This window comes from Lampetra fluviatilis, chromosome 69 (assembly GCF_964198595.1).
Source record: "Lampetra fluviatilis chromosome 69, kcLamFluv1.1, whole genome shotgun sequence".
In the NCBI taxonomy this organism is placed as follows: domain Eukaryota; kingdom Metazoa; phylum Chordata; class Hyperoartia; order Petromyzontiformes; family Petromyzontidae; genus Lampetra; species Lampetra fluviatilis.
Genome location: NC_136343.1, coordinates 5,437,834 through 5,458,762, shown reverse-complemented (window position 1 = coordinate 5,458,762; position 20,929 = coordinate 5,437,834). Strand labels below are relative to the sequence as shown.

The 20,929-nt window shown below is 57.1% G+C and overlaps 1 protein-coding gene across 1 annotated transcript in view; it reads right to left on the bottom strand.

Annotated features, from left to right (window-relative positions):
* Positions 1–5,096: 5,096 nt before the first annotated feature.
* TRAP1 (TNF receptor associated protein 1) overlaps positions 5,097–20,929 on the bottom strand; it is a 43,327-nt gene continuing 27,494 nt past the window's right edge. Inside the window, exons 9-14 of the mRNA XM_078883163.1 lie at positions 20,406–20,553; positions 15,093–15,356; positions 10,437–10,587; positions 8,649–8,734; positions 6,587–6,801; positions 5,097–5,109 (exon numbers count right to left, since the gene is read on the bottom strand). Of these exons, the coding sequence (XP_078739289.1) occupies positions 5,097–5,109; positions 6,587–6,801; positions 8,649–8,734; positions 10,437–10,587; positions 15,093–15,356; positions 20,406–20,553 (877 nt within the window). The remainder of the gene's footprint in view (positions 5,110–6,586; positions 6,802–8,648; positions 8,735–10,436; positions 10,588–15,092; positions 15,357–20,405; positions 20,554–20,929) is intronic.

Sequence of the window (20,929 nt, the reverse complement as noted above, 5' to 3'; positions counted from 1 at the left end):
GTGGTGGTGTAGTGGTGGTGGTGTAGTAGTGGTGTAGTAGTGGTGGTGGTGTAGTGGTGGTGGTGTAGTAGTAGTGGTGGTGTAGTGGTGGTGGTGTAGTAGTGGTGTAGTAGTGGTGGTGGTGTAGTAGTAGTAGTGTAGTAGTAGTGTAGTAGTAGTGTAGTGATGGTGTAGTAGTAGCCCCGCCCCCTAGGAGGGGGGCAAGTAGCCCCGCCCCCTAGGAGGGGGGGCAAGTAGCCCCGCCCCCTAGGAGGGGGGCAAGTAGCCCCGCCCCCTAGGAGGGGGGGTGGGGGGGGGGCAAGTAGCCCCGCCCCCTAGGAGGGGGGCAAGTAGCCCCGCCCCCTAGGAGGGGGGGCAAGTAGCCCCGCCCCTAGGAGGGGGGGGCAAGTAGCCCCGCCCCTAGGAGGGGGGGTGGGGGGGGGGCAAGTAGCCCCGCCCCCTAGGAGGGGGGCAAGTAGCCCCGCCCCCTAGGAGGGGGGGGCAAGTAGCCCCGCCCCCTAGGAGGGGGGGGCAAGTAGCCCCTCCCCTAGGAGTGGGGGGGGCAAGTAGCCCCGCCCCCTAGGAGGGGGGGCAAGTAGCCCCGCCCCCTAGGAGGGGGGGTGGGGGGGGAGCGAGTAGCCCCGCCCCCTAGGAGGGGGGGGTGGGGGGGGGCAAGTAGCCCCGCCCCCTAGGAGGGGGGGGTGGGGGGGTGTTGATTGAGAGCTCGTTCCAGAAGCTTGTTGAGCCGAGACACCATCAGTCGCGCATCGCCATAGAGGCCAGCCGTGATCATGGCGTTGTCGTAGATCTGTGGGGAGGGTGGGTGGGTGGGTGGGTGAGTGGGTGGGTGGGTGGGTGGGTGGGTGAGTGGGTGGGTGAGTGGGTGGGTGGGTGAGTGAGTGGGTGGGTGAGTGAGTGGGTGGGTGGGTGAGTGGGTGGGTGGGTGGGTGAGTGGGTGGGTGGGTGGGCGGGTGGGTGAGCGGGTGGGTGAGTGGGTGGGTGGGTAGGGTGGTGAGTGGGTGGGTGGGTGAGTGGGTGAGTGGGTGGGTGGGTGAGTGGGTGGGTGGGTGAGTGGGTGAGTGAGTGGGTGGGTGAGTGGGTGGGTGGGTGAGTGGGTGGGTGGGTGAGTGGGTGGGTGGGTGGGTGAGTGGGTGAGTGGGTGGGTGAGTGGGTGGGTGGGTGGGTGGGTGAGTGGGTGGGTGGGTGAGTGGGTGAGTGAGTGGGTGGGTGAGTGGGTGGGTGGGTGGGTGAGTGGGTGGGTGGGTGAGTGGGTGGGTGGGTGGGTGAGTGGGTGAGTGGGTGGGTGAGTGGGTGGGTGGGTGGGTGGGTGAGTGGGTGAGTGAGTGGGTGGGTGAGTGGGTGGGTGGGTGAGTGGGTGGGTGGGTGGGTGAGTGGGTGAGTGGGTGGGTGGGTGGGTGGGTGAGTGGGTGGGTGGGTGGGTGAGTGGGTGGGTGGGTGGGTGAGTGGGTGGGGTGGGTGAGTGGGTGGGTGGGTGGGTGAGTGGGTGGGTGGGTGAGTGGGTGGGTGGGTGAGTGGGTGGGTGGGTGGGTGAGTGGGTGAGTGGGTGGGTGGGTGAGTGGGTGGGTGAGTGGGTGGGTGAGTGGGCGAGTGGGTGAGTGGGCGGGTGGGTGAGTGGGCGGGTGGGTGAGTGGGCGGGTGGGTGAGTGAGTGGGCGAGTGGGTGGGTGGGTGGGTGAGTGAGTGGGTGGGTGGGTGGGTGAGTGGGTGGGTGGGTGAGTGGGCGGGTGGGTGGGTGATGTGAGCGGGTGGGTGGGTGGGTGAGTGAGTGAGTGGGTGAGAGGGTGGGTGGGTGAGTGGGTGGGTGAGTGAGTGGGTGGGTGAGTGGGTGAGTGGGTGGGTGAGTGGGTGAGTGAGTGGGTGAGTGGGTGAGTGGGTGAGTGGGTGAGTGGGTGGATGGGTGGGTGAGTGAGTGAGTGAGTGGGTGGGTGGGTGGGTGAGTGAGTGAGTGAGTGGGTGGGTGGGTGGGTGAGTGGGTGGGTTAGTGGGTGGGTGGGTGAGTGGGTGGGTGGGTGAGTGAGTGGTGAGTGGGTGAGTGGGTGAGTGAGTGGGTGAGTGAGTGGTGAGTGGGTGAGTGAGTGAGTGGGTGGGTGGGTGGGTGGATGAGTGGGTGGGTGGGTGGATGAGTGGGTGGGGTGGTGAGTGGGTGAGTGGGTGGGGTGGTGAGTGGGTGGGTGAGTGAGTGATTGAGTGGGTGGGTGGGTGGGTGAGTGTGAGTGAGTGAGTGGTGGGTGGGTGGGTGAGTGAGTGAGTGAGTGAGTGGGTGGGTGGGTGAGTGGGTGGGTGAGTGAGTGGTGAGTGAGTGGGAGGGTGAGTGAGTGAGTGGGTGAGTGAGTGGGTGGGTGAGTGGGTGAGTGGGTGAGTGAGTGGAGGTGAGTGGAGTGGTGAGTGGTGAGTGAGTGGTGAGTGGGTGAGTGAGTGAGTGGTGAGTGAGTGGGTGAGTGAGTGGGTGATGTGAGTGGGTGAGTGAGTGGTGAGTGATGTGGGTGAGTGGTGAGTGGGTGAGTGAGTGTATGAGTGGGTGAGTGAGTGGGTGAGTGATGTGAGTGAGTGGTGAGTGGAGTGAGTGGTGAGTGAGTGAGTGAGTGAGTGAGTGGGTGAGTGAGTGGGTGAGTGAGTGGGTGAGTGAGTGAGTGGGTGAGTGAGTGAGTGAGTGGGTGAGTGAGTGAGTGAGTGGGTGAGTGAGTGAGTGGGTGAGTGGTGGGTGAGTGAGTGGTGAGTGAGTGAGTGGGTGAGTGAGTGAGTGGGTGAAGTGAGTGGTGAGTGAGTGGTGAGTGAGTGAGTGGGTGAGTGAGTGAGTGGGTGAGTGAGTGAGTGAGTGGGTGAGTGAGTGAGTGAGTGGGTGAGTGAGTGAGTGGGTGAGTGAGTGAGTGGGTGAGTGAGTGAGTGGGTGAGTGAGTGAGTGAGTGGGTGAGTGAGTGAGTGAGTGGGTGAGTGGGTAGTGAGTGGAGTGGGTGAGTGAGTGAGTGAGTGGGTGAGTGAGTGAGTGGGTGAGTGAGTGAGTGGGTGAGTGAGTGAGTGAGTGGGTGAGTGGGTGAGTGAGTGAGTGAGTGGTGAGGGAGTGAGTGGGGAGTGAGTGAGTGGGTGAGTGAGTGAGTGGGTGAGTGAGTGAGTGAGTGGGTGAGTGAGTGGGTGAGTGAGGGTGAGTGAGTGGAGTGAGTGGTGGAGTGGGTGAGTGAGTGGAGTCGGGTGAGTAGGTGAGTGAGTGAGTGGGTGAGTGAGTGAGTGAGTGGTGAGTGAGTGAGTGGGTGAGTGAGTGGGTGAGTGAGTGAGTGAGTGAGTGGGTGAGTGAGTGAGTGAGTGGGTGGGTGAGTGGGTGGTGAGTGGGTGAGTGGGGTGAGTGAGTGGGTGGAGTGAGTGGGGTGAGTGAGTGGGTGAGTGAGTGAGTGAGTGGGTGAGTGAGAGTGGGGTGAGTGAGTGAGTGAGTGGGTGAGTGAGTGGGTGAGTGAGTGAGTGAGTGAGTGGGTGAGTGAGTGGGTGAGTGAGTGAGTGAGTGGGTGAGTGAGGGGTGAGTGAGTGGGTGAGTGAGTGGGTGAGTGAGTGGGTGGGTGAGTGAGTGAGTGAGTGGGTGAGTGAGTGGGTGAGTGAGTGGGTGAGTGAGTGAGTGGTTGAGTGAGTGGGTGAGTGAGTGAGTGAGTGGAGTGAGTGATGTGAGTGAGGGTGAGTGAGTGGGTGAGTGTAGTGGGTGAGTGAGTGGGTGAGTGAGTGAGTGAGTGGGTGAGTGAGTGAGTGAGTGAGTGGTGTGGGTGAGTGGGTGGAGTGACGTGGGTGAGTGAGTGGAGTGGCGTGAGTGGTGGGTGAGTGAGTGAGGGTGAGTGAGTGAGTGGGTGAGTGAGTGAGTGGGTGAGTGAGTGGGAGGTGAGTGAGTGGGTGAGTGAGTGAGTGAGTGGTGAGTGAGTGAGTGGGTGAGGTGATGTGGGTGAGGAGTGAGTGGGTGAGTGAGTGAGTGAGTGGGTGAGTGAGTGAGTGGGGTGAGGTGAGTGGGTGAGTGAGTGAGTGGGTGAGTGAGTGGGTGAGTGAGTGAGTGGGTGAGTGAGTGAGGTGAGTGGTGAGTGAGTGAGTGGGTGAGTGAGTGGGTGAGTGAGTGAGTGGAGTGAGTGAGTGAGTGAGTGGGTGAGTGGTGAGTGAGTGGTGAGTGAGTGGTGGGTGAGTGGGTGGGTGAGTGAGTGAGTGACGTGAGTGGGTGGTGGGGTGAGTGAGGGGAGTGAGTGGGGTGAGTGAGTGGGTGGTGAGTGAGTGGGTGTGAGGAGTGAGTGGTGAGGCGTGAGTGAGTGGATGGTGATGTGAGTGAGTGAGTGGGTGAGTGAGTGAGTGGGTGAGTGAGTGAGTGAGTGAGTGAGTGAGTGGGTGAGTGAGTGAGTGAGTGAGTGGGTGAGTGAGTGCGTGAGTGGGTGAGTGAGTGAGTGGGTGAGTGAGTGAGTGGTGAGTGAGTGGGTGAGTGGTGAGTGGTGAGTGAAGTGGGAGTGAGTGAGTGAGTGGTGGTGAGTGAGTGCGTAGTGGGTGAGTGAGTGAGAGGGTGTGGAGTGAGTGAGGGGTGAGTGGTGAGTGAGTGGGTGAGTGAGTGAGTGAGTGGCGTGAGTGCTGGGTGGTGAGTGGAGGTGAGTGAGTGGGTCGAGTGAGTGGAGTGAGGTGAGTGGAGGAGTGGAGTGAGTGACGTGAAGTGATTGAGTTAGTGGTGGTGAGGTGAGTGAGTGAGTGGGTGAAGACGTGAGTGGAGTGAGTGAGTGAGTGAGTGGTGAGTGACGTGATGTGAGTGGGTGAGTGAGTGAGTGAGTGGTGAGTGGTGAGTGAAGTGGGTGGTGAGTGGGTGAGTGAGTGGCGTGAGTGAGTGAGTGAGTGGGTGAGTGAGTGAGTGAGTGAGTGGGTGAGTGGGTGAGTGAGTGGGTGTGAGTGAGTGGGTGAGTGAGTGGGGTGACGTGAGTGGTGAGTGAGCTGGTGAGTGAGTGGTGAGTGAGTGGGTGAGTGGTCGAGTGCGTGAGTCGGAGTGACGTGACGTGGGTGAGTGAGTGGGTGAGTGAGTGAGTAGCTCCTCACCTGCTGGGTGAGGAGTGAGGCAAGTTCTGGGTCAGTTACACACCGTGCAGCAGTTCAGCACTCGGATCAACCGACCTGGCTGCAGTGCACACACCCACACACAGTGACCACACACAGTGACACCCACACACACACCCACACAGTGACCACACCACAGTGACACACCACACACAGTGACACACACACACAGTGACACACACACACAGTGACACACACAGTGACACACACACACCACACACAGTGACACACACAGTGACACACACACACAGTGACACACACACACAGTGACACACCACCAGTGACACACACACACACACAGTGACACACAGTGACACACACACACAGTGACACACACACACACAGTGACACACACAGTGACACACACACAGTGACACACACACACACACACTGGACACACACAGTGACACACACACAGTGACACACACACACAGTGACACACACACACAGTGACACCACACACAGTGACACCCACACACAGTGACACACACACACAGTGACACACACACACAGTGCACACACACACACAGTGACACACACACACACAGTGACACACACACACAGTGACACACACACACACACACAGTGACACACACAGTGACACACACACAGTGACACACACACAGTGACACACACACACACACACACAGTGACACACACACACACAGTGACACACACACACACAGTGACACACACACACAGTGACACACACACAGTGACACACACACACAGTGACACACACACACAGTGACACACACACACAGTGACACACACACCACAGTGACACACACACAGTGACACACACACAGTGACACACACAGTGACACACACACACAGTGACACACACAGTGACACACACACACAGTGACACACACACACAGTGACACACACACACAGTGACACACACACACAGTGACACACACACACAGTGACACACACACACAGTGACACACACACACACACACAGTGACACACACACACACAGTGACACACACACACACAGTGACACACACACACAGTGACACACACACACAGTGACACACACACACAGTGACACACACACACAGTGACACTCACACACAGTGACACACACACACAGTGACACACACACACACAGTGACACACACACACACACACAGTGACACACACACACAGTGACACAACACACACACACAGTGACACACACAGTGACACACACAGTGACACACACAGTGACACACACACAGTGACACACACACACAGTGACACACACACACAGTGACACACACACAGTGACACACACACAGTGACACACACACACAGTGACACACACACAGTGACACACACACACAGTGACACACACACACAGTGACACACACACACACACACAGTGACACACACACAGTGACACACACAGTGACACACACAGTGACACACACACACAGTGACACACACACACAGTGACACACACACAGTGACACACACACACAGTGACACACACACACAGTGACACACACACACAGTGACACACACACAGTGACACACACAGTGACACACACCTCGGATTAATCTCCAGGACCGGCTGTATCCCCGGAATCGCTGTTGGTGGTGGTGGTGGTGCTGCTGCTGTTTCGGTTGTTGCGGTTGTTGTTGTTGTTGCCGTGGCGACGGAGCCCGCCTGTTGCAGTAGGTTGTGTGTGCGCAGGAGGTGGCGCGCTGCACCCATCTCCAGCAGAGTCACCATCGCTGCGTGAAGGTCCAGACGGAGAGTCACCTGGTGGTGGACAATCAGTGAGTCAGTTAGTGAGTCAGTCAGTCAGTCAGCAGTCAGTCAGTCAGTCACTCAGTCAGTGAGTCACTCAGTCAGTGAGTCACTCAGTCACTCAGTCAGTGAGTCAGTCAGTCACTCATTCACTCACTCAGTGAGTCAGTCATTCACTCACTCAGTCAGTCAGTGAGTCACTCAGTCACTCATGTCAGTGAGTCAGTCAGTCACTCACTCACTCACTCAGTCAGTCAGTCACTCACTCAGTCAGTCAGTGAGTCAGTCACTCAGTCACTCATTCACTTACTCAGTCACTCACTCACTCAGTCACTCACTCAGTCAGTCAGTGAGTCAGTCACTCAGTCAGTCACTCAGTCAGTGAGTCAGTCAGTCACTCATTCACTCACTCAGTGAGTCAGTCACTCACTCAGTCACTCAGTCAGTGAGTCAGTCAGTCACTCATTCACTCACTCAGTGAGTCAGTCAGTCATCAGTCAGTGAGTCAGTCAGTCACTCATTCACTCACTCAGTGAGTCAGTCACTCACTCAGTCACTCAGTCAGTGAGTCAGTCAGTCACTCATTCACTCACTCAGTGAGTCAGTCAGTCACTCAGTCAGTGAGTCAGTCAGTCACTCATTCACTCACTCAGTGAGTCAGTCACTCACTCACTCAGCGAGTCACTCACTCACTCAGTCAGTCACTCAGTCACTCATTCACTTACTCAGTCACTCACTCACTCACTCAGTCACTCACTCAGTCAGTCAGTGAGTCAGTCACTCAGTCAGTCACTCAGGCAGTGAGTCAGTCAGTCACTCATTCACTCACTCAGTGAGTCAGTCACTCACTCAGTCACTCAGTCAGTGAGTCAGTCAGTCACTCATTCACTCACTCAGTGAGTCAGTCAGTCACTCAGTCAGTGAGTCAGTCAGTCACTCATTCACTCACTCAGTGAGTCAGTCACTCACTCAGTCACTCAGTCAGTGAGTCAGTCAGTCACTCATTCACTCACTCAGTGAGTCAGTCAGTCACTCAGTCAGTGAGTCAGTCAGTCACTCATTCACTCACTCAGTGAGTCAGTCAGTCACTCACTCACTCAGCGAGTCACTCACTCACTCACTCAGTCAGTCACTCAGTCACTCATTCACTTACTCAGTCACTCACTCACTCACTCAGTCACTCACTCAGTCAGTCACTCAGTGAGTCACTCAGTGAGTCACCCATCTCTAGCAGCGTCACCATCGCTGCGTGAAGGTCCAGACGTAGAGTCACCTGGTGGTGGACAATTAGTGAGTCAGTTAGTGAGTCAGTCAGTGAGTCACTCAGTCAGTCACTCACTCAGTCAGTCAGTCAGTGAGTCAGTCAGTGAGTCAGTCAGTCACTCAGTCACTCACTCAGTCACTCAGCGAGTCACTCACTCACTCAGTCACTCAGTCAGTCACTCATTCACTCACTCAGTCACTCATTCACTCACTCAGTCACTCACTCACTCACTCAGTCACTCACTCAGTCAGTCACTCAGTCAGTCACTCAGTGAGTCACTCAGTGAGTCACCCATCTCTAGCAGCGTCACCATCGCTGCGTGAAGGTCCAGACGTAGAGTCACCTGGTGGTGGACAATTAGTGAGTCAGTTAGTGAGTCAGTCAGTCACTCAGTCAGCCAGTCAGTCAGTCACTCAGTCAGTCACTCAGTCAGTGAGTCACTCAGTCAGTGAGTCAGTCACTCAGTCAGTCAGTCACTCAGTCAGTCAGTGAGTGAGTCAGTCACTCAGTGAGTCAGCCAGTCAGTCACTCAGTCACTCACTCACTCAGTGAGTGAGTCAGTCACTCAGTCACCCACTCACTGTGGTTGTCTCACCCGAATGTCTGACACCTGGTTACCCAGAATGCCTTTCATCCAACCAATCAGATCGCGGCTCTGCTCTTCAGTGAGGGAGTCTGAAGCTGAAGAAAACAAACACAGACAACACACACACACAGACACACACACACAGACACACACACACACAGACACACACACACACACAGACACACTCACACACAGACACACACACACACAGACACACACACACACACACAGACACACAGACACACACACACACAGACACACACACACACACAGACACACACACACACAGACACAGACACACACACACACTCACACAGACACAGACACACACACAGACACACACACAGTCACACACACACACACACAGACACACACACAGTCACACACACACAGACACACACACAGTCACACACACACACACAGACACACACACACACAGACACACACACACACAGACACACACACACACACAGACACACTCACACACAGACACACACACACACAGACACACACACTCACACACAGACACACACACACACAGACACACACACACAGACACACACACACACAGACACACACACACACAGACACACACACACACTCACACAGACACAGACACACACACAGACACACACACAGTCACACACACACACACAGACACACACACAGACACACACACAGTCACACACACACAGACACACACACAGACACACACACAGTCACACACACACACACAGACACACACACACACAGACACACACACACAGAGTGAGTGGGTGAGTGAGTGGTGGCTGAGTGAGTGAGTGGCTGAGTGAGTGAGTGGCTGAGTGAGTGGCTGAGTGAGTGAGTGACTGAGTGAGTGAGTGAGTGGCTGAGTGGCTGAGTGAGTGGCTGAGTGAGTGAGTGACTGAGTGAGTGAGTGGCTGAGTGGCTGAGCGACTGAGTGACTGAGTGAGTGAGTGAGTGGCTGAGTGAGTGAGTGACTGAGTGAGTGAGTGACTGAGTGAGTGAGTGGCTGAGTGAGTGGCTGAGTGAGTGAGTGACTGAGTGAGTGAGTGAGTGGCTGAGGGCTGAGTGACTGAGTGACTGAGTGAGTGAGTGACTGAGTGGCTGAGTGAGTGAGTGACTGAGTGAGTGAGTGAGTGACTGAGTGAGTGAGTGAGTGACTGAGTGAGTGAGTGACTGAGTGAGTGAGTGGCTGAGTGGCTGAGTGACTGAGTGACTGAGTGACTGAGTGAGTGAGTGACTGAGTGGCTGAGTGAGTGAGTGACTGAGTGAGTGAGTGAGTGACTGAGTGACTGAGTGAGTGAGTGACTGACTGAGTGAGTGAGTGAGTGGCTGAGTGACTGAGTGACTGAGTGACTGAGTGACTGAGTGAGTGTGAGTGGTGAGTGAGTGAGTGACTGACTGAGTGAGTGACTGACTGACTGAGTGACTGAGTCACTGACTGACTGACTGGCTGACTGACTGGCTGACTGACTGACTGACTGGCTGACTGACTGGCTGACTGAGTGACTGGGTGAGTGAGTGACTGAGTGAGTGAGTGAGTGACTGAGTGACTGAGTGACTCACTGAGTGAGTGAGTGACCGAGTGACTGACTGACTGGCTGACTGACTGGCTGACTGACTGGCTGGCTGACTGAGTGAGTGAGTGACTGGGTGAGTGACTGAGTGAGTGAGTGACTGACTGAGTGACTGAGTGACTCACTGAGTGAGTGAGTGACCGAGTGACTGACTGACTGGCTGACTGGCTGGCTGACTGACTGGCTGACTGACTGAGTGAGTGGTGAGCATCACCTGGTGAGTGTGAGTGGTGAGGCTGTGGGTGAGCGTCCTCCTTGAAGTAGTCCACCACGATGTCCGTCTCCACCGATAGAAGTCGTCTTCCTGCGAAACTTCCCAGGTGCAGCAGCGTCAACTCATCGTAGGGGTCATAACACAGCAGCACCTGGGGAGGTGGGGGGGTCAGAGGTCATCGTGGGGTCATTAGGGTCATCAGAGGTCATCGTGGGGTCATTAGAGGTCATTGTGGGGTCATTGGGAGGTCATCGTAGGGGTTATAACACATCAACACCTCTGGGGAGGGGGTCAGATGTTATCGTGGGGTCATCATGGGGTCATCAGAGGTCATCGTGGGGTCATCAGAGGTCAATTGTGGGGTCATTGGGAGGTCATTGTAGGGGTCATAACACAGCAGCACCTCTGGGGAGGGGGGGGGTCAGAGGTCATCGTGGGGTCATTAGGTCATTGTGGGGTCATTGGAGGTCATCGTAGGGTCAACACGAAAACACCTGGGGGGGTCACAGGTCATTGTGGGGTCATTGGAAGGTCACTATGTGGTCAGAGGTCATTATGGGGTCATTAGGGGGTCATCATGGGGTCATCAGAGGTCATCGTGGGTCATCAGAGGTCATTGTGGGGTCATTGGGAGGTCATCGTAGGGGTCATAACACAGCAACACCTCTGGGGAGGGGGGGTCAGAGTTTATCGTGGGGTCATTAGGGGTCATTAGAAGGTCATTACGGGGTCATTGGAGGTCATCGTAGGGGTCAACATGGCAACACCTGGGGGGGGGGTCACAGGTCATTGTGGGGTCATTGGAAGGTCAGGTCACTATGTGGTCAGAGGTCATTACAGGTCATTTGAGGTCATCGGAGGTCATCGTGGGGTCATTGGAGGTCATCGTAGGGGTCAACACGGCAACACCTGGGGGGGGTCACAGGTCATCGTGGGGTCATTGGGAGGTCATCGTAGGAGTCATAACACAGCAGCACCTGGGGAAGGGGGGTCAGAGGTCATTGTGGGGTCATTGGAAGGTCACTACGTGGCCAGAGGTCATTACGGGGTCGAGGTCATTATGGGGTCATTGGAGGTCATTACGAGGTCATTGGAGGTCATTAGGGGTCATAAGAGGTCATTTTGAGGTCATTATGTGGTCATTAGAGGTCATTACGAGGTCATTAGAAGGTCATTAGGGGGTCATCAGAGGTCATTATGGGGTCATTTTGAGGTCATTATGTGGTCATTAGAGGTCATTACGAGGTCATCAACGGTCATCAGGGGGTCATAGAGAGACACACAAGAGAGAGTGAGAGATGGTGGAGAGATGGTGGAGAGATGGTGGAGAGGTGGTGGAGAGATGGTGGAGAGGTGGTGGAGAGATGGTGGAGAGGTGGTGGAGAGATGGTGGAGAGGTGGTGGAGAGGTGGTGGAGAGATGGTGGAGAGGTGGTGGAGAGATGGTGGAGAGATGGTGGAGAGGTGGTGGAGAGATGGTGGAGAGGTGGTGGAGAGGTGGTGGAGAGGTGGTGGAGAGATGGTGGAGAGGTGGCGGAGAGGTGGCGGAGAGATGGTGGAGAGATGGTGGAGAGATGATGGAGAGGTGGTGGAGAGATGGTGGAGAGATGGTGGAGAGATGGTGGAGAGGTGGTGGAGAGATGGTGGAGAGGTGGTGGAGAGGTGGTGGAGAGATGGTGGAGAGGTGGTGGAGAGGTGGTGGAGAGGTGGTGGAGAGATGGTGGAGAGGTGGCGGAGAGGTGGTGGAGAGATGGTGGAGAGATGGTGGAGAGATGATGGAGAGGTGGTGGAGAGATGGTGGAGAGATGGTGGAGAGATGGTGGAGAGGTAGTGGAGAGATGGTGGAGAGGTGGTGGAGAGGTGGTGGACAGATGGTGGAGAGATGGTGGAGAGGTGGTGGAGAGATGGTGGAGAGATGGTGGAGAGATGGTGGAGAGATGGTGGAGAGGTGGTGGAGAGATGGTGGAGAGGTGGTGGAGAGATGGTGGAGAGGTGGTGGAGAGATGGTGGAGAGGTGGTGGAGAGATGGTGGAGAGGTGGTGGAGAGGTGGTGGAGAGGTGGTGGAGAGGTGGTGGAGAGGTGGTGGAGAGATGGTGGAGAGGTGGTGGAGAGGTGGTGGAGAGATGGTGGAGAGGTGGTGGAGAGGTGGTGGAGAGATGGTGGAGAGGTGGTGGAGAGGTGGTGGAGAGGTGGTGGAGAGATGGTGGAGAGGTGGTGGAGAGATGGTGGAGAGATGGTGGAGAGGTGGTGGAGAGGTGGTGGAGAGGTGGTGGAGAGGTGGTGGAGAGATGGTGGAGAGGTGGTGGAGAGATGGTGGAGAGGTGGTGGAGAGGTGGTGGAGAGGTGGTGGAGAGATGGTGGAGAGGTGGCGGAGAGGTGGTGGAGAGATGGTGGAGAGATGGTGGAGAGATGATGGAGAGGTGGTGGAGAGATGGTGGAGAGATGGTGGAGAGATGGTGGAGAGGTAGTGGAGAGATGGTGGAGAGGTGGTGGAGAGGTGGTGGACAGATGGTGGAGAGATGGTGGAGAGGTGGTGGAGAGATGGTGGAGAGATGGTGGAGAGATGGTGGAGAGATGGTGGAGAGGTGGTGGAGAGATGGTGGAGAGGTGGTGGAGAGATGGTGGAGAGGTGGTGGAGAGATGGTGGAGAGGTGGTGGAGAGATGGTGGAGAGGTGGTGGAGAGGTGGTGGAGAGGTGGTGGAGAGGTGGTGGAGAGGTGGTGGAGAGATGGTGGAGAGGTGGTGGAGAGGTGGTGGAGAGATGGTGGAGAGATGGTGGAGAGGTGGTGGAGAGGTGGTGGAGAGGTGGTGGAGAGGTGGTGGAGAGGTGGTGGAGAGATGGTGGAGAGATGGTGGAGAGGTGGTGGAGAGATGGTGGAGAGATGGTGGAGAGATGGTGGAGAGATGGTGGAGAGATGGTGGAGAGATGGTGGAGAGATGGTGGAGAGATGGTGGAGAGGTGGTGGAGAGATGGTGGAGAGGTGGTGGAGAGATGGTGGAGAGATGGTGGAGAGGTGGTGGAGAGATGGTGGAGAGATGGTGGAGAGATGGTGGAGAGATGGTGGAGAGATGGTGGAGAGGTGGTGGAGAGATGGTGGAGAGGTGGTGGAGAGATGGTGGAGAGGTGGTGGAGAGATGGTGGAGAGATGGTGGAGAGATGGTGGAGAGGTGGTGGAGAGGTGGTGGAGAGGTGGTGGAGAGGTGGTGGAGAGGTGGTGGAGAGGTGGTGGAGAGATGGTGGAGAGGTGGTGGAGAGATGGTGGAGAGATGGTGGAGAGATGGTGGAGAGATGGTGGAGAGATGGTGGAGAGATGGTGGAGAGATGGTGGAGAGATGGTGGAGAGGTGGTGGAGAGATGGTGGAGAGGTGGTGGAGAGATGGTGGAGAGATGGTGGAGAGGTGGTGGAGAGATGGTGGAGAGATGGTGGAGAGATGGTGGAGAGATGGTGGAGAGATGGTGGAGAGGTGGTGGAGAGATGGTGGAGAGGTGGTGGAGAGATGGTGGAGAGGTGGTGGAGAGATGGTGGAGAGATGGTGGATAGGTGGTGGAGAGATGGTGGAGAGATGGTGGAGAGGTGGTGGAGAGATGGTGGAGAGGTGGTGGAGAGGTGGTGGAGAGATGGTGGAGAGATGGTGGAGAGTGGTGGAGAGATGGTGGAGAGATGGTGGAGAGATGATGGAGAGGTGGTGGAGAGATGATGGAGAGATGGTGGAGAGGTGGTGGAGAGATGGTGGAGAGATGGTGGAGAGGTGGTGGAGAGATGGTGGAGAGATGGTGGAGAGATGATGGAGAGATGGTGGAGAGGTGGTGGAGAGATGGTGGAGAGGTGGTGGAGAGGTGGTGGAGAGATGGTGGAGAGATGGTGGAGAGATGGTGGAGAGATGGTGGAGAGATGGTGGAGAGATGGTGGAGAGATGGTGGAGAGGTGGTGGAGAGGTGGTGGAGAGGTGGTGGAGAGGTGGTGGAGAGATGGTGGAGAGGTGGTGGAGAGGTGGTGGAGAGATGGTGGAGAGATGGTGGAGAGGTGGTGGAGAGGTGGTGGAGAGGTGGTGGAGAGGTGGTGGAGAGATGGTGGAGAGGTGGTGGAGAGATGGTGGAGAGATGGTGGAGAGATGGTGGAGAGGTGGTGGAGAGGTGGTGGAGAGATGGTGGAGAGATGGTGGAGAGGTGGTGGAGAGATGGTGGAGAGATGGTGGAGAGGTGGTGGAGAGATGATGGAGAGGTGGTGGAGAGATGATGGAGAGATGGTGGAGAGGTGGTGGAGAGATGGTGGAGAGATGGTGGAGAGGTGGTGGAGAGATGGTGGAGAGATGGTGGAGAGATGATGGAGAGATGGTGGAGAGGTGGTGGAGAGATGGTGGAGAGGTGGTGGAGAGGTGGTGGAGAGATGGTGGAGAGATGGTGGAGAGATGGTGGAGAGATGGTGGAGAGATGGTGGAGAGATGGTGGAGAGATGGTGGAGAGGTGGTGGAGAGATGGTGGAGAGATGGTGGAGAGGTGGTGGAGAGGTGGTGGAGAGATGGTGGAGAGGTGGTGGAGAGATGGTGGAGAGATGGTGGAGAGGTGGTGGAGAGATGGTGGAGAGATGGTGGAGAGGTGGTGGATAGATGGTGGAGAGATGATGGAGAGATGGTGGAGAGATGGTGGAGACCGACCTCCGAGTGAGCTTTGCTGCGCAGCGCCTCGTAGTAGGGCGAGCTCTCCGCTAGCTGTCTGCTTGGGGCGCACAGGTAGTAGATGTGTCCACCCTCACCACCACCAACTCCACCCTCACCACCTCCACCCTCACCTCCACCCTCACCTCCACCCTCACCACCACGGTGAGCAGCCTGGGACCTGGCAAGCAACTCGGTGATGGTGGTGAAGGTTCCGGGTGGCAGGGCAGACGACTCAAAGCGTAGCACCCCACCAATCAGCTCCTGTGGGGGGGTGGTGGGTGGTAAGGGGGTTAGTGGGGGGTAGTGGGGGGGTGGTGGTGAGGGTGAGGGTGGTGGTGGTGGTGGTGGTGAGGGTGGTGATGGTGATGGTGGTGATGGTGGTGATGGTGATGGTAGTGGGTGATGGTGGTGAAGGTTCCGGGTGGCAGGGCAGACGACTCAAAGCGTAGCACCCCACCAATCAGCTCCTGTGGGAGGGGGTGGGGGGTGGTGGTGAGGGTTAGTGGGTGGGTGAGTGGGTGGGTGAGTGGGTGGGTGGGTGAGTGGGTGGGTGAGTGTGTGAGTGGGTGGGTGAGTGGGTGGGTGGGTGAGTGTGTGAGTGGGTGGGTGAGTGTGTGAGTGGGTGGGTGAGTGGGTGGGTGGGTGAGTGTGTGAGTGGGTGGGTGAGTGTGTGAGTGGGTGGGTGAGTGGGTGGGTGGGTGAGTGTGTGAGTGGGTGGGTGAGTGGGTGGGTGGGTGGGTGGGTGAGTGGGTGGGTGGGTGAGTGTGTGAGTGGGTGGGTGGGTGAGTGTGTGAGTGGGTGGGTGAGTGGGTGGGTGTGGGTGAGTGTGTGAGTGGGTGGGTGAGTGGGTGGGTGGGTGGCGTGAGTGTGTGAGTGGGTGGGTGGGTGGGGTGAGTGGGTGGGTGGGTGAGTGGGTGAGTGGGTGGGTGGGTGAGTGGGTGAGTGGGTGGGTGGGTGAGTGTGTGAGTGGGTGGGTGAGTGGGTGGGTGGGTGAGTGGGTGGGTGAGTGGGTGGGTGAGTGGGTGGGTGAGTGAGTGATTGAGTGATTGAGTGAGTGAGTGGGTGAGTGAGTGAGTGGGTGAGTGAGTGAGTGAGTGTGTAGTTGAGTGAGTGGGTGAGTGAGTGAGTGTGTAGTTGAGTGAGTGGGTGAGTGAGTGAGTGGGTGAGTGTGTAGCTGAGTGAGTGAGTGACTGAGTGAGTGACTGAGTGAGTGACCGAGTGACTGAGTGGGTGAGTGAGTGGGTGACTGAGTGAGTGGGTGAGTGTGTGGGCGATTGAGTGGGTGAGTGAGTGAGTGTGTGAGTGAGTGAGTGAGTGGGTGAGTGAGTGAGTGAGTGGGTGAGTGGGTGTATGAGTGAGTGAGTGGGTGGGTGGGTGGGTGAGTGAGTGAGTGGGTGGGCGATTGAGTGGGTGAGTGAGTGAGTGTGTGAGTGAGTGAGTGAGTGGGTGAGTGAGTGAGTGAGTGGGTGAGTGTGTAGCTGAGTGATTGAGTGAGTGAGTGAGTGGGTGTGTGGGTGAGTGGGTGGGTGGGTGAGTGTGTGAGTGGGTGAGTGAGTGAGTGAGTGAGTGGGTGAGTGTGTAGCTGAGTGAGTGAGTGGGTGAGTGGGTGAGTGGGTGAGTGAGTGAGTGGGTGAGTGAGTGAGTGAGTGAGTGGGTGGGTGAGTGAGTGAGTGGGTGGGTGGGTGGGTGAGTGGGTGGGTGAGTGGGTGGGTGTGTGAGTGGGTGAGTGAGTGAGTGAATGAGTGAGTGTGTGAGTGGGTGAGTGGGTGGGTGAGTGAGTGATTGAGTGATTGAGTGAGTGAGTGGGTGAGTGAGTGAGTGGGTGAGTGAGTGAGTGAGTGTGTAGTTGAGTGAGTGGGTGAGTGAGTGAGTGTGTAGTTGAGTGAGTGGGTGAGTGAGTGAGTGGGTGAGTGTGTAGCTGAGTGAGTGAGTGACTGAGTGAGTGACTGAGTGAGTGACCGAGTGACTGAGTGGGTGAGTGAGTGGGTGACTGAGTGAGTGGGTGAGTGTGTGGGCGATTGAGTGGGTGAGTGAGTGAGTGTGTGAGTGGGTGAGTGAGTGGGTGAGTGAGTGGTGAGTGAGTGAGTGATTGAGTGAGTGAGTGGGTGAGTGAGTGAGTGAATGGGTGGGTGAGTGAGTGAGTGTGTAGTTGAGTGAGTGGGTGAGTGAGTGGGTGAGTGAGTGAGTGGGTGGGTGAGTGAGTGGGTGAGTGTGTAGCTGAGTGAGTGAGTGGGTGAGTGAGTGAGTGGGTGAGTGAGTGAGTGGGTGAGTGGGTGAGTGAGTGAGTGGGTGAGTGAGTGAGTGAGTGAGTGGGTGGGTGGGTGGGTGAGTGTGTGAGTGGGTGGGTGGGTGAGTGGGTGAGTGTGTGAGTGGGTGGGTGAGTGTGTGAGTGGGTGGGTGAGTGGGTGGGTGGGTGGGTGAGTGGGTGGGTGGGTGAGTGGGTGGGTGAGTGTGTGAGTGGGTGGGTGAGTGTGTGAGTGGGTGGGTGGGTGAGTGGGTGGGTGGGTGGGTGAGTGGGTGGGTGAGTGTGTGAGTGGGTGGGTGAGTGTGTGAGTGGGTGGGTGGGTGAGTGGGTGGGTGAGTGTGTGAGTGGGTGGGTGAGTGGGTGGGTGGGTGAGTGTGTGAGTGGGTGGGTGAGTGTGTGAGTGGGTGGGTGAGTGGGTGGGTGGGTGAGTGTGTGAGTGGGTGGGTGAGTGGGTGGGTGGGTGGGTGGGTGAGTGGGTGGGTGGGTGAGTGTGTGAGTGGGTGGGTGGGTGAGTGTGTGAGTGGGTGGGTGAGTGGGTGGGTGGGTGGGTGAGTGTGTGAGTGGGTGGGTGAGTGGGTGGGTGGGTGGGTGAGTGGGTGGGTGGGTGGGTGGGTGAGTGTGTGAGTGGGTGGGTGAGTGGGTGGGTGGGTGAGTGGGTGGGTGAGTGGGTGGGTGAGTGGGTGGGTGAGTGGGTGGGTGAGTGGGTGGGTGAGTGGGTGGGTGAGTGGGTGGGTGAGTGGGTGGGTGGGTGAGTGTGTGAGTGGGTGGGTGAGTGGGTGGGTGGGTGGGTGAGTGGGTGGGTGGGTGGGTGAGTGGGTGGGTGGGTGGGTGAGTGTGTGAGTGGGTGGGTGAGTGGGTGGGTGGGTGAGTGGGTGGGTGAGTGGGTGGGTGAGTGGGTGGGTGAGTGGGTGGGTGGGTGGGTGGGTGAGTGTGTGAGTGGGTGGGTGAGTGTGTGAGTGGGTGGGTGAGTGTGTGAGCGGGTGGGTGAGTGGGTGGGTGGGTGGGTGGGTGAGTGTGTGAGTGGGTGGGTGAGTGGGTGGGTGGGTGAGTGGGTGAGTGGGTGGGTGGGTGAGTGGGTGAGTGGGTGGGTGGGTGAGTGTGTGAGTGGGTGGGTGAGTGGGTGGGTGGGTGAGTGGGTGGGTGAGTGGGTGGGTGAGTGGGTGGGTGAGTGAGTGATTGAGTGATTGAGTGAGTGAGTGGGTGAGTGAGTGAGTGGGTGAGTGAGTGAGTGAGTGTGTAGTTGAGTGAGTGGGTGAGTGAGTGAGTGTGTAGTTGAGTGAGTGGGTGAGTGAGTGAGTGGGTGAGTGTGTAGCTGAGTGAGTGAGTGACTGAGTGAGTGACTGAGTGAGTGACCGAGTGACTGAGTGGGTGAGTGAGTGGGTGACTGAGTGAGTGGGTGAGTGTGTGGGCGATTGAGTGGGTGAGTGAGTGAGTGTGTGAGTGAGTGAGTGAGTGGGTGAGTGAGTGAGTGAGTGGGTGAGTGGGTGTATGAGTGAGTGAGTGGGTGGGTGGGTGGGTGAGTGAGTGAGTGGGTGGGCGATTGAGTGGGTGAGTGAGTGAGTGTGTGAGTGAGTGAGTGAGTGGGTGAGTGAGTGAGTGAGTGGGTGAGTGTGTAGCTGAGTGATTGAGTGAGTGAGTGAGTGGGTGTGTGGGTGAGTGGGTGGGTGGGTGAGTGTGTGAGTGGGTGAGTGAGTGAGTGAGTGAGTGGGTGAGTGTGTAGCTGAGTGAGTGAGTGGGTGAGTGGGTGAGTGGGTGAGTGAGTGAGTGGGTGAGTGAGTGAGTGAGTGGGTGGGTGAGTGAGTGAGTGGGTGGGTGGGTGGGTGAGTGGGTGTGTGAGTGGGTGAGTGAGTGGGTGGGTGAGTGAGTGAGTGGGTGGGTGGGTGGGTGAGTGAATGAGTGAGTGTGTGAGTGGGTGAGTGGGTGGGTGAGTGAGTGATTGAGTGATTGAGTGAGTGAGTGGGTGAGTGAGTGAGTGGGTGAGTGAGTGAGTGAGTGTGTAGTTGAGTGAGTGGGTGAGTGAGTGAGTGTGTAGTTGAGTGAGTGGGTGAGTGAGTGAGTGGGTGAGTGTGTAGCTGAGTGAGTGAGTGACTGAGTGAGTGACTGAGTGAGTGACCGAGTGACTGAGTGGGTGAGTGAGTGGGTGACTGAGTGAGTGGGTGAGTGTGTGGGCGATTGAGTGGGTGAGTGAGTGAGTGTGTGAGTGAGTGAGTGAGTGGGTGAGTGAGTGAGTGAGTGGGTGAGTGTGTAGCTGAGTGATTGAGTGAGTGAGTGAGTGGGTGTGTGGGTGAGTGGGTGGGTGGGTGAGTGTGTGAGTGGGTGAGTGAGTGAGTGAGTGGGTGAGTGTGTAGCTGAGTGAGTGAGTGGGTGAGTGAGTGAGTGGGTGGGTGAGTGGGTGGGTGGGTGAGTGGGTGGGTGGGTGAGTGTGTGAGTGGGTGAGTGGGTGGGTGAGTGGGTGGGTGAGTGGGTGAGTGGGTGGGTGAGTGGGTGGGTGGGTGAGTGGGTGAGTGGGTGGGTGAGTGGGTGGGTGGGTGAGTGAGTGAGTGGGTGAGTGGGTGGGTGGGTGGGTGGGTGAGTGGGTGGGTGAGTGGGTGAGTGGGTGGGTGAGTGAGTGAGTGAGTGGGTGAGTGGGTGGGTGAGTGGGTGAGTGGGTGAGTGGGTGAGTGGGTGAGTGGGTGGGTGGGTGAGTGAGTGGGTGAGTGAGTGAGTGATTGAGTGATTGAGTGAGTGTGTAGCTGAGTGAGTGAGTGAGTGGGTGAGTGTGTAGCTGAGTGGGTGAGTGGGTGAGTGAGTGGGTGAGTGAGTGAGTGGGTGAGTGAGTGAGTGGGTGAGTGAGTGAGTGAATGAGTGGGTGTGTAGCTGAGTGAGTGAGTGGGTGAGTGTGTAGCTGAGTGAGTGAGTGGGTGAGTGAGTGAGTGGGTGAGTGAGTGAGTGTGTAGCTGAGTGAGTGAGTGAGTGGGTGAGTGAGTGAGTGAGTGAGTGGGTGAGTGTGTAGCTGAGTGAGTGAGTGGGTGAGTGAGTGTGTAGCTGAGTGAGTGGGTGAGTGACTGAGTGAGTGTGTGAGTGACCTTGACGTGTGAGTCTGTGGCTGTGATGAGGCCTTCACGCAGGAAGATCCCAAAGTTTGCGTAGAAGTCGTCGTAGGACTCTGGGTCGCGGCGCACTCGCTCAGCAAGATGGCGGAGGTAGCGGCCTTCTAGCACAGAGCCCACTCTCCTGTAGCACACACACAGTGACACACACACAGTGACACACACAGTGACACACACAGTGACACACACACACAGTGACACACACACACAGTGACACACACACAGTGACACACACAGTGACACACACACACACAGACAGTGACACACACACAGTGACACACACACACAGACAGTGACACACACACAGACAGTGACACACACACAGTGACACACACACACACAGACACACACACAGACACACACACACACACACAGACACACACACACACAGACACACACAGTGACACACAGTGACACACACACAGACACACACAGTGACACACAGTGACACACACAGACACACACACACAGTGACACACACACACACACAGTGACACACA